The sequence below is a fragment of the Parasteatoda tepidariorum genome, chromosome 8 (assembly GCF_043381705.1).
Source record: "Parasteatoda tepidariorum isolate YZ-2023 chromosome 8, CAS_Ptep_4.0, whole genome shotgun sequence".
Lineage (NCBI taxonomy): Eukaryota > Metazoa > Arthropoda > Arachnida > Araneae > Theridiidae > Parasteatoda > Parasteatoda tepidariorum.
The window spans coordinates 67,038,200-67,051,291 of NC_092211.1; the positions used below are offsets into that span (position 1 = coordinate 67,038,200).

At 29.9% G+C, this 13,092-nt stretch overlaps 2 protein-coding genes across 2 annotated transcripts in view; one reads left to right on the forward strand and one right to left on the reverse strand.

Annotated features, from left to right (window-relative positions):
- LOC107443599 (E3 ubiquitin-protein ligase MARCHF3-like) overlaps positions 1 to 13,092 on the forward strand; it is a 100,378-nt gene that overhangs the window by 34,913 nt on the left and 52,373 nt on the right. Inside the window, exon 3 of the mRNA XM_043047002.2 lies at positions 9,027 to 9,188. Within this exon, the coding sequence (XP_042902936.1) occupies positions 9,041 to 9,188 (148 nt within the window). The 5' untranslated portion in view covers positions 9,027 to 9,040. The remainder of the gene's footprint in view (positions 1 to 9,026; positions 9,189 to 13,092) is intronic.
- Positions 8,041 to 8,553, reverse strand: LOC107443603 (dynein light chain Tctex-type protein 2B-like). The gene has a single exon (XM_016057527.3). It carries the CDS (start codon positions 8,551 to 8,553, stop codon positions 8,041 to 8,043), a length of 513 nt encoding a protein of 170 aa, XP_015913013.1.

Genomic DNA, 13,092 nt, shown 5'->3' on the forward strand with positions numbered 1-13,092 from the left:
CAACTTGAGACTTAGTTTTAACCCATATTAAAGCTTCATTATTAAAGCTTTACAATATATTAATTCATTTAAAAAATAAAATTATTATCATTGTTTAAAATTTGCAATATAGTTCGTCCCAATGCTTGATCCACGGAGTTCATTTGCCTTCTGGATTGGGTTCAAAATTACAAGGCTGCGGAGTTGAACATTGATAATCGTAAAGTTAGAATTGGGTCGGCTGTTCCAAACCCGGTTATAAAATAAAAAATTAACGAAAGAATCGCAAGATTCATTAAATTACCTAAACTCAGGTGTCGCAGCGTCGTATGAAAAATATAATAATACTAGAAGAATTATGATCATTTTCACCGATTTTTCGATGAACGGAGAAATTTTGATTACAGCGGCAAGTTAACAATTCAAGTAAAAATGTCTAGTTCTGAAACAGGAAACGTTTTTATTTTTAAACTAAAACTAAAAAGTGGTCGTTTAAATATAGCGCAGACATATTTTCGGTAATTTTGTTCCCGATCACAGCAAAATAAGAAAATTACAAACCCCCTCCTCTGAGCCACGACGACTTAGGGGATAGAACGTTCGCCTTCTAATAAGGTTAACCTGGTTCGAATCCCAGCGATGGCTGGTCGATACGAATCCGCATCCTGCTTGCACCGACCACAATGGTGACGTGAAATATCCTCCGTGATAGACGGATCAGGGTTTAGAGTCCCTTTGCGGTCAGGCCAATTGTGGGAGGTTCTCGTGGTTTTACGCTCCATTTAACGCAACTGCGGGTTTGATGCATCAAAAAGTCCTCCACTGTACCGTTACCCCTTTGGCTGTGATCTCAAAATTTAAATTTAGTAACGGTTACCCAGGTTATTTAGTAGACAAATATCTAATGAATTACAGAAAACTTTCAACATTTAAAACTCATTTTTATTGCACCTCTAAATCTTCAAAAACATAATTTCACACATTTCCAAATGCCAACATGGGAATAAACATTTATACATTAATTAAAACAAAAATGCAACCTTAAAACACTCAAGCATAACCTTCAACTTCTACAGTTCAAAAAAAAGACATTTATAAAATAAAAACTTCATTTAACATTTCTAAAAACCCAGACTTGGTTTATGATATCTATAAATTACACTTAAATGCTGATTGTTCTCCTACAAAAAAAAAACACAACATAACAGTTCAGAATTTTCGGTAAATGATTCCTCTAAAATGTTAACGAAATAAAATTTAAAGTTTTATAAGTACCCTACGGAATTTACTGCTTTCACTCTGGAACCGCCCACCGGAAAGGTAGATGAACTCATGGACAAACTCCTCGGCTAGGATCTCGAAATTTCTCCAGCTATTCTAATTTCAAGCGACTTAGGCATGTAGAAGGGGGACACCGGACGTCCAGCATAGATTCCTTCGGACTTGGCCCATCGTCTCAAAGATATCGGCTTTTGGCTAATCCCGGTAGTCCTTCCCGCTAGAGACTTCAGTTTAGCTTTCCCTAAGGTTACGATCCACCATCTCCGAGATACTGTCACGAACCACTCCTTCAGCGGACAAACTCCGTATCCCCAGGATACTGCTCTGATTAACTGCTTACTACTGGTACTGCAACTGCTACTAGCCACATTCATCGCTTCTCTTTTATCCTCCCGTCAACAAGGCGAAAGAATCTAGACTGACCTGTTTACCACGTCCAGAGTCATCCCGCATCCGGCGGACGTCAGAACCAAAAAAAAAAGATCCCTGAGAAAAACCGTCATGAATCCACTAATACCCTATACAAGTTATAATACCATCTTCAATAAATATTAATAAATTTAGTTACATAGATTTTACCCAAAAAAATCCCTTTTTAAAAGACTAATTCAAAATTTCTAAAGAAAATATCATTATGATTGAATTTAAACTTTACCGTAGTGGTGCCATCTACAGACAAATAATCTATCTTTAAAAGTATTACAAAAAAAAAAAACTTATAATAAATTTCAATTTATTACACCACGAAAGCAAATTTCTCCCTACACTTGATCCCGGAGTTCCCTTGTTTTCTGGAATGGGTTCAAAATTTCAAGGCTACGGAGTTAAACATTCGTAGTCGTAAACACGAAATTTAGTCGGTTGTTCAAAGACGGTTATAAAATAAATAAAATCCCCTCCTCTGCATTCGAGAGAAATTCCCAATATCCTCTCCATAATTTTTGCTTTTACTGTAGCTTTACTGTGACTATTACTTCCTAATTTTAGAAATAAATTTAAATAAATAACGTAATTTTGCTTAAAATCAAAATTACTTTTTCACTTATTTTACGAAACCATGAAAGGAATATTTTTAGGAAATTTTTTTATTTTTTATTTCGGTAGTTAAAAGTCTTGACCTCGAAAATTTATTAACTTTTTATATCTTTGTTCCCACCCGAATTTAAATTTAATTACAAGTGTAAAACTTTTCAAGTTTAATATGTTTCTAAATTTGTTTGCTGTACTCTTAACTTTGAGAAAGAAAAAAAATTAAGGGGATTTTAGTGTCTTACCCAAAAGTATCTGACATACCTTTACACCCCCTTGTAAGTAAATCAGAAATCACAAAACCCTTAACATATACGTGCTTTCGTATTCTTTGAATGGTCACATATTAAATATTAAGTTAGCATTTGCACATAATGCTAGAGTTTTACATTCATAAACAGATAGTCCAGTAAAATTAGACTTTTTCTTCATAAAAATTAATACTGACGATATTTTTACATAAAAAAACTTTATTATGTCCTCATAAATGATTAATGAAAACTCTCCATCTATCCTCCTCCCTTTTTTTCAAGGAAATGGGAGTGATTTAAGAGGGAGAATTGAATTGTTTCAAGAAACATGGCAAAATACCAAATGTAAGTGAAATCGGAAGACTAGTTTCTGAGAATTAGAACTCTAAATAAAGTTCAATTTCTCAGGGACTAATCAACCGATTTCCATCAAATATAATGCTTTGCCATGCAAAAATTTTATTCATTAGAATCATAAAAAAATTTTCGACTATTATTAAATGGAATGATAAAATTCAAATAAATATTTACTAAATGTTATTATTTGCATGGATAAACGAATCTTATAATTAGGCGCCTAAATTATTCAATTCGCTTAAAAAATTCTCGAGTTAAAACGATGAAATACGTAAAAAGCAAGAATAACATTAAGGAGTCTAAACATTGTGCTGCTGCCCCCTATATACCATTGTGCTGCTGCCCCCATACTCTGGGACATACCCAGAGTGCTGCTGCGCCCTATATTTTGGGGGTCAGAAATCCGAATCCTCCAGGGGGGGGGGATATTTGTTTATTCAGAAAAAAATAGATTTTTGTGTGTGATTTCTTAGCTTAAAATATCATCTGCTCAAATTATTTGCTTATTTGAGGTCACCCCCATTAACCATTAAATTATTAAGATTGAGTTCTAGAAAGTGGAGATCCATTCATTAGATCAAAAGTTATACAGAATAATCCGGGTTTTTTCCGAACTGTCTAAATCTTAACATATTCAATGTAATTTAAATGTTATGATGTATACTCCCTTTTTGAATATTTTCATTCGGAAAGAAACTTTTATAATGGTATCTCCTGTAGCAAACTCTTCAATATTCATTGAACATTTTAAAAGACTTTTTGAAGGTGAACAATCTCATGAACCTTGTCTAGCTAGGCTAGAAATGGGGATTTGAAAGAAGAAGAAAGAAAGAAAAAAAATTTTTGACCCTACAATAAACTAAAAGCTTCATTTTTTATAATTTACACTCTCATAAATATTATTCTGATCTTGAGACATTCTTCGAACCTTTTCAAGTGCAATTTATATGTTCTGACTTATTTTTCATCAGGAAGAGACTCATTTATTATTTATAATAGCAACTTCTTTCATACTGATCAAACATTTCAATATTTTCTTTTATCAACATAAATTCTGCAATTTACATATTAATTTATTTCGGCACATTTTCAATCAGATAGATACTTTCTTATTAATATTTATAACGGAAAACTCTTTCATGCTGATAAGACATTTCAATTCTTAATCTTTAAATTCAGCAATTTACAAATTACAACACATTTTTTCGGCATATTTTCAATCGGAAAGATACTTTTTCATTAATATTTCTAATAACAACCTATTTGAAGACATTTTTGATTTTTAAATTCTGCAATTTACATGGCAAAGCACATTCATTTCGACATATTTTTAGTGGCAAAGATACCTTTTCATTAATATTCTAGTAACAACCTCTTCTCAGACATTTTGATTCTTGATCTTTAAATTCTGCAATTTACAAGTCATAACACGTTCATTTCTGCACATTTTTAAGCAGAAAGATATTCATTAATATTCTAATAACAACCTCTTCTCAGACATTTTAGTTCCTGATCTTTAAATTCTGCAATTTACATGTCATGACACGTTCATTTCTGCACATTTTTAATCAGAAAGATACCGTTTCATTAAGCTCCTGAGGACAAGTTTACAACTTCATTTTCAAAAGACACGTACTCATGTTTGTACACATGTTGCATATAGTTGTCATTTTTTTCATGTCATGTGATCCATAATATCTAGAGTTCTTTGTTAGTGTTGACGCGATAATAAGTAATCATAAAACCGGATGAAAGAGTATTAAAATCTCAAAATATATATTTTAAATATTTCGGTTTTATAAAGATATTTTGCTGCACAATATGGATTCATTTTATAAATAACAATTGCATTTCTAACTAATTAACGATAATTTATACGGGAATTATTCTATTATGATTTAGGTGAAAGAGATTATTGAATGATCTCATCAGCTAAGAAGGGCTAATCTACAATTAAAATATGATTCTTTTTAGGTTTAGTTTTTGGATCCTTTAATTCTACTAAGCGATTATTTTAGATATCACATATATATGGGAATATTCGAATATTAATATCTGATATTTTATTGTATTTGTTTTACGATTTCTTATTTCAAGGAACTAAGAGGAAATGTAGATATGTATTTATTAAATAATTAAAAAAGAAATCATTGAATTCGTAAATTTATATGCTTTATTATTAACTCATGTTTTTATATGGAATTTTTAAAAAATTATTTTCAGAAATTCCGTACTAAAAATTATGACTATGAACATAATTTCATTAAATTAAATTAGAAATTAATTACTAAATTAATAAATTCGTATTTAAAACGAAACGAATTGTTCATTTTAAATACGAACAGTTGTTTCGTTTTTTTTCTCTCTAACTTTCATTTCGGTCTGAACTTGCATATTTAAATTTGCTCTTTCTTTTGTGTTTTGTATTTGAGTAATTGGAAATGTATTTGCGTTTTTAATATAGAAAAAATAATCTGATTTAATCTGAATACTCTTGTTATTATTTATTTTATTATTTACACTCATTTTTAAAAAAATGCTAATTCTACTGAATGTGAAGGTTGACGGAATAAAATTTCTTATCAGATTAATAAAATTATACTTTACAAAAAGTTCGATGCTTTTTAGTTATATCCAATGTTCAATTTTTTTTTAAAAATAATTTTAATGCAAGTGTTAATATTGTAACAACACCTTTTCGTACTACGATTAGAAAATTAAATTCTTCTATGTTATTTAGGCTTAGGTTGTCATAATTGCAATATTTTGATTACATTTTTTTTTTATTAAGAAGAACCAAGATCCACTAATTTAGGAAAGAATTGCATAATGAAATTGTTTTTGGTTTTATATTAGATTATATTAGATTAAATGTTTTCCCCAGGTTGATTTTTTTAATTTCTTTTTTATTGATAATATTTATTTTCCAACTGGTTCACACATTATTTGTTTAGGAACAAATGAAAAACAGGTGGCGCCACTACATATTAATCTTTATTTCGTTTAGTTTTGTTTTTCTCTTTTAATCGAATTCTAAATTCTGCGGGGGGTAAAAAAAAGAGTTTAATCAAGGAAATAAGGATTATGTATGTGCCGCACTATCAAAAATAATTCGAAGCACATTGTTAAAGTAATTAGATATTTTTTTTGCTCTCATACTTAAAACAAAAGTTTTTCGAGTTCCTATATCTCGAATTGGTGGTTATAGAAGTAAAAGAAAGTGGTTTGTTCATGTTTTGGATTTGAAGAGAATTTATAATTATGTCTCCTTGTCCTATATATGCAACCTTTCGTTCATTTTTTGTTAATGCTAAAATTATTATATAGTAAAGTTTTTTTTCCTTCAATCCAATAAAAATTTTAAAATTAAGACGATGTTGCGAAATTTTGAAGGTGAAAAATATAAAAGCAAAAATATGTGAAGAAAAGTATATAAGTAAGTAAAATATAAAAACAACAATAAAAAAACAAAATGTGTAAAATTATTCTTTGTTTTATTCTTTTAAGAAGTAAACAAATCGGCAGCGAATAATTATGTCTATAACCGCAGCGGGGGGCTGTATATGTACACATTTGGTCGGATGGTGTTGCCATTTTTCTATTCTAAAAAAAAAAAAGAAAATTTGTTCACATTTTGCATGCTTTAGTGTTAGAGTGGAAATTTTACAAATATTTCTCAAATGTTTATTCAGATTAAAGTGAATTGCATATTTACTAATTCTATTCTTGAGCGAATAAAATGGTTTCAAAGATGCTTCCAAAAATACATAAATTGTTAATATTAAATATGCATATCACAATTATGCTCTCAGAAATCCCTAAAAATTCTGAATGCAGAATTGGAATCGATGCAAATCATAATGTTCGGACTTTCACTCTTATATGTTAAGATTGAAAGTCCGTAGATCATTCCTTTAAAAATGGTCTTTAAAGACAGTCATTTTATAAGACATTCTTTCCTTTAAATATTTATGTTATTATTTTAATGTTTTAGATTATTTTTTATTTCACTTTGAGAGCTGAAAGTGAACCAGATAAGCCCTTTCCCTAATTCGTGACGTCAGATTGTTGCTTCTTAGGTCACGAAAGATATCCCTGCTTAAAGAACCCTTCAAAAATTTATTTATTTAAAAAGATGTTTTTATTAGATATTTTAAATATTATAGAAATTCTTTAGGGAAAAAAGGCATCATAATCAGCAATATGCGTTGTTGATTTTTTAAATGACACCTCTATAAGACAATAGACATATCTTTTCAAACGTAAGTGTGATTTATAAAATTATATAAATATCACAAAATGTATTATATAATTAAGTATGTGAGCATAAATACTTTTTATTAATCTGTCATTATGTGTAATTCATTATTTTTGTTTTTATTTTCGATGATATTTAAGCATATACTTGAATTGTTTATTGCATTGAATGTTCACATTTGTTTTGAAAACATTTCCATAAGTTTGCTTACAATTTCATAACTTCTCTGTCGTACCAATGATGTCTTTCCTACAACAACTAATAATAATACAAATAATTTAAAAAGATAATAATACAAATAATAATAATAAAAATAATGCATATAATACTAATAAATAGATGCCTGAAACATCTCTTATATTTACGAATCAACGCTTTGACTTCAATAATCAGTATTAAAAGAGTGTTTAATGATAAAAAAAGTATACAATGATCTTCAAATTAAAATAGATAAAATTTTAAATAACTAATTAATAAAATGATATTTCTCAACTTACCAAATAAAAATTCAAACCATACTTAATTTTTTCAAAAATAATTCAGGTCCTAAAGATTAATTTTACAAGCTTAACTGGTTAATTATTTAATGGAAAAAATAACCATTTCAGAATAGATACTGTCGTGATCTGCACCCCCCTCCTCTCTATCTTTATATATATATACATAAGNTATATATACAGTAGGACAGTATATATAATTTAAAGTATAAAATATAATGCATAAGTTTTAAGTGAAATATAAAATTTCGAGATAGAATACTATATATTCAGAAGGCATGTCCAAAATAAATGATTTAAAAAAACAATTTTGTATTAATAATTCTTATATAAACATAAAATATTATGAATATAAAATGCAAGTAACACATTTTAATGTCATTATTAATCACTGTTTGTATACAATAAAAATCACTGCTGTAGCAAAAAATGTTTCGTTGTCATAGTTGGCGACAACATAATGATCAAAATCATGTTTCCATAAACAAAGAAATGTCATCACTACATCTTGATTCAATTTTTCTCCAATTGTCACTTGGCAAACTATTCGGTAACGATTCAATCCCATATTTTTCAATTCCTCACGAAGAGCAACAGAAATTCTTTGAGAATAATCCTTCATGTCGATTTCGGAATATGTTTTATTGGCGAGAAATTTTTTTAAAATGCTTTTTGCTTTCACATTTATTTGTTGGCGATTTATAGTTACATCCGGCTTTAATTGATACGTACAACTGTCTTCACCTGGTTCAATTTGTTCTTCAACAGTTTCTGCATCCGGTAAATCTGGTATCAGTTCAGCTTCGGCTACAGCTGGTAATATTTGAGTGACATGAAATATTCCTTTTTCTTCATCCAAAGTATCTGAACTTTTATCATCGCTTTCAAAAGCTTCCTCCATTGTTTAGTTAGTTTGATAACAACAAAATGAAATGTTTCGAATATCACCATGGAAACAGTTCACATAGAAGGCAATATTTGGTGCTGCTATCTATACCTCAAAATTAAAACTATAATCTTTAAAATCAAAATTGAGCTGCTGCCATCTACATAAAAAATGAAGAACTAATTTTTCATGCAGGAATGCTCTAAAATCCATTAGACCATTAATAATAAAACATTAGTAATGCTTGTATGAAATATTAAAGAATGCTTGTATGAAATATTAATGTATGAAAGCTTGTATGAAATATTAAAGAATGCTAAAATGCTTGTATGAAATATTAAAGAATGCTGAAATGCTTGTATGAAATCAGTTATATCAATAAAAAATGTTTCAGTTAAATGTTTCAGTTATATCAATAAAAATGAAATGATTAATAGTTTCAAATGGATATTGTAAATTAACAATGAATATTTTGTTTTCGTTTTAAGGATAGAATTTGAAGATGAATAGAGCATGCCTCCCCCCGGATTTTGTGGACCAATTCTTACTGCCGTATCTAACAGAGCTACTTGATGCCGAACTTGAGGATGCAGCTGATATATATAAGTTCTCGGCAAGGTATTTTGAAATCAAAGTACGGGAAAAGGACGGTAATATATTTATTTATTTATTCATTTATTTATTTATTATTATTATTACGGTACTTTTTCATTTTGATGACGCAGGCGAATGTAAAGTCATCGGGAGCAAGTAAACTGTTTTTATAATTTTTGTTTTATTATTATTTTTTTTAGTCACGATTACTTTTCACAATTAAAAATAAATACAATAGCTGAAAATACAATAGCTGAAAATAGCTTTTTTAAAAAGATAAAATAGCTGAATTTACTAATTTGCTTGAACCAGCGAAAGGGAAAAGTAATCTTTTTTTTTTTATAAATGTTTGATTGGTGCTGTTGGAAAATAAGTTCATGACTTTTATTACTCGAACAATTTATTCAGCTTATGTTGCAGAGCCATGGCGGCTGAGGGAATAGAGCGTTAGCCTTTCAATAAGGTGAACCGGGTTCTAATACCAGAGATGGCTAGACGATACGAATTCCGCACCCGGCTCGCACCGACTACAGTGCTAACGTAAAATACCTTCAGTGGTAGACGGATCATGGGCTAAGCTGGAATCTCGGCAAACCAAAACCATGACAAGCAAGAATCCTGATAAACCAATATTCAATTTTCCTTTCAATTTGTCACATTAATGAAAAATATTCATATTTCAGTAACAAATAAGTAACACTTAAAAAATTTTAATATGTTCATTGAATTTTAATGTATTTATTGAATTTTCACGTACATTAAGTTACATTTTTAGTGGTTTAATCGGCTAGACCAGTTTTTGTTCTTTGTTTATGTAATATTTAAGTTACGGGATCTAACTCTTACTTTCTAAAAATATGAATAAAATTTTTTTTACAGACTTAAAATGTTCACCCTTAAAAAATTAGAACTCAATTTTAAAATTTGTTTCCCGAAATATAATTTCAAATAAGAAATAACTCCTAATAGGTGATATTTTTATTATTTTGTTTAATAATACAGGAAAATTATTTAATAATGCGGTACAATTTTTCAAATTGTTACAGTGCTTTTTTAACAAAATGTTTCATTGCTTCAAAATATCTAGGAAATATTTCGTAGAGTAGGCACTCTTCGCAATCAAAATCCGTTATTAGTACAATTTGGATTGCACTTGAATTGTAAATTGTATGCAGAGAAATCAATTATAAATTAACTATAAATCCAAATTTAACTAATAATCACAAATTAAAAAATACGTAATTAATATCATTTAAGAATAAAACAAAGATAGAAGAGCATAATTGTGTGTTCGCATTTCACAGGTATGATCAGACATAAGAAATCAGCAAAATTATTACACTCAAATTTAACGTAATTTATAATTATTTAAGATGTCTGAGGTAAAAAAAAGAAATGCTCATATTATATACAATAGTTATTCATCTAAAGAGCAATTATATAAAACAATTCTAAATTATGAATCATCTAAAAAAACAATTATATGATATAACTCTAAATTACTAATCATCGCATATAAGACGGCAAATATTACAAATAAACATTATTTCAAAATTTCTCAATAATGGTAACTTTTCACTTTTTTTTAAAATCAGGGTGGGTCTTCAGATGTATAGTGAATTGCTACAAAACCCAACCTAGTAACGAGCAACTATAGTCCAATGACAAGCAACAATAAAAAAAATTATTGAAACATTATTTGGTATCTTTTCAGATTTAAATGGGCTAATTAAATTACTCTTATTTATTACCTTAATCAGACATGAATTTTTATCGTAGGACGTGCTCATTTGGCTAAAGAAAGATACGCTTCACAAAAAAAGACTGATAAAAATATGATGAATAGCAGAGTTCCAAAATTTAGCCACAATAATGAGATGAAATTCCTCCTAAAAGATCCGAAAACTCCTCATAGATTAAAAGATCTCCCACAGAAGAAAATTACAGTAAGCAGCACACCTAATCTTGAAAGGATAACAGTTTCTGAGCCTAAACAAAACAATGAATATCATAGTGCGCGAAGTTTGTTGCTGGAACAAAAAGAGTCGGAAACATTTGAAAGTATAAAAGAATTTTCATATCTACTGCCCGATTATATATCAGTAATGATAGACCTAATGGAAAATTTGACTAAAGAGACAGAAACAGGACAACATTTAGGAAAAAAGGTTTCGACAAATAAAGAAGTTCTTGGGAAATTACAAGATTCAAATGAAATATCATCTCAAAGGATCATTCCAAACAAAACCGCTTCCACACAAACACACATCGATAACATAAAAAGCTTTGCAACCTCTGAGGAAACAGACAAAAAAGTGCTGACAAATCCGATTATTATTTCACAAGACAATATTATTGATGAAATTGATCACGAGAATTTAATTTCTGAAAAAGAAATGAACAGACCCCAATTAGTAGTTCACAATCGACAAACGAACAACCGGGAAGACTTAAATTTAAAAGGAATGGACAACCAGAATGATGTAAGGAAAGATCCAAGTATGAAATTACAAGATAATAAGAAGTTAACATTCGATCCCATAATTCCATTGATAGATAATGATCTCGTTAATGCCCAGACTATGACCTCAGTTCCTGAAACTAAAGTGTCTGGTTCTCAAGCTTTGGCCAGTGGTAAAATACATGGTATATGTGAAACCTGTACCTGCAAGACAGCAGAAGGAAATTTGTTTAAAAAAGAATATGATTCAAAACAAGCTGATGCACTAAGCTGTATGATTTTTCCAGGGAGACAAAGTCTTGAAATGAAGCTCGGAGATATTACGAACAGAGATTTGATAAATTTTACTAAAGATTGCGATGAAGGTAGTGATTCTCAGAAAATATCAGATACTCTTACCCTTCATGAAAATACAGAAAGAAATGTTAAAGATTTTGAAGCGGAAGTTGAGCTTGAAAGGAACAGTTATGTGAAAGATATTGAATCTGAAACAGTTGTTAACATCACCTTTCCTGCTGGGAAAGAGTTGAAATATATTTATGACTGTAAACCAGACATTCCAAAAACCCAGCACGAGGAATTTTCAAAAACTGCATCAGAGTTACAGCTTGGAGCAGTTAATTCCGATGATTCGAAGAAGAGAAATAAAAATATTCCGAGTTCTGAAATTCCAGAAAGTACTTTGAAAAATTCGAGTGAAGAAAATTTTAGAGAATACTGGACTCTAGATGATTTGTTCAACCCAAAACAGGTCAGTAATTCTGATTTTGGGACTCCGAAAGTTGGTTTCAAACATCCAATTGAAGTAAATATTCCCTATTGTGGTACTCCAAATGGCATAAATATTCCAGATTGCAAGACTTCGAAGAATCTTTCCGAAAATCCATTGGAGAATAATATTCCAGATAGTGGGACACTAAATGACCTTTACAATTGCCCAATAGAGGATAAAATTCCGGATAGTGGGTCCACGAAGAATCTTTTTCAAAATCAAACGAGTGTGGAAGGCACAAAAAATGCTGAGATTGAAATGAATATCCCTATAGAAAAATGCCAAACTATCTATAAAGAGACAGAAAGACTAAAAGAACAGTTACAGCAATCAATCACTGCTCCCAACACATTGCAAGATCCCTGTCAACAATTGAAAAATAACGAGGACATTGCAAAAGATAACGGACAAGAGACACAATTTGAGGAGCCAGTAAATGAAAATGTCGTGCCAATTACTGGAAAAAACTGGCTTAGAACTTACTTTACTGTACAGAAAATCAAAGGTGTCAGTGAGGACGACTGGAGAAGCTCGTATGTTGAAGGCCAAAATGACGATTTAGGGCCACCAGTTTGGACTTTACACTCGGAGCGTACAAGTCCTTTCAAAATTTTCAAGAAGGATGGTTTCTACAAAGGGTTCAGGACATGGTATTTTGCGAGACAATTGCGAGCAATTGAAAAAAATGATCAAGAGAAGTAATTTGCAAATAACAAATAAGAGTAAA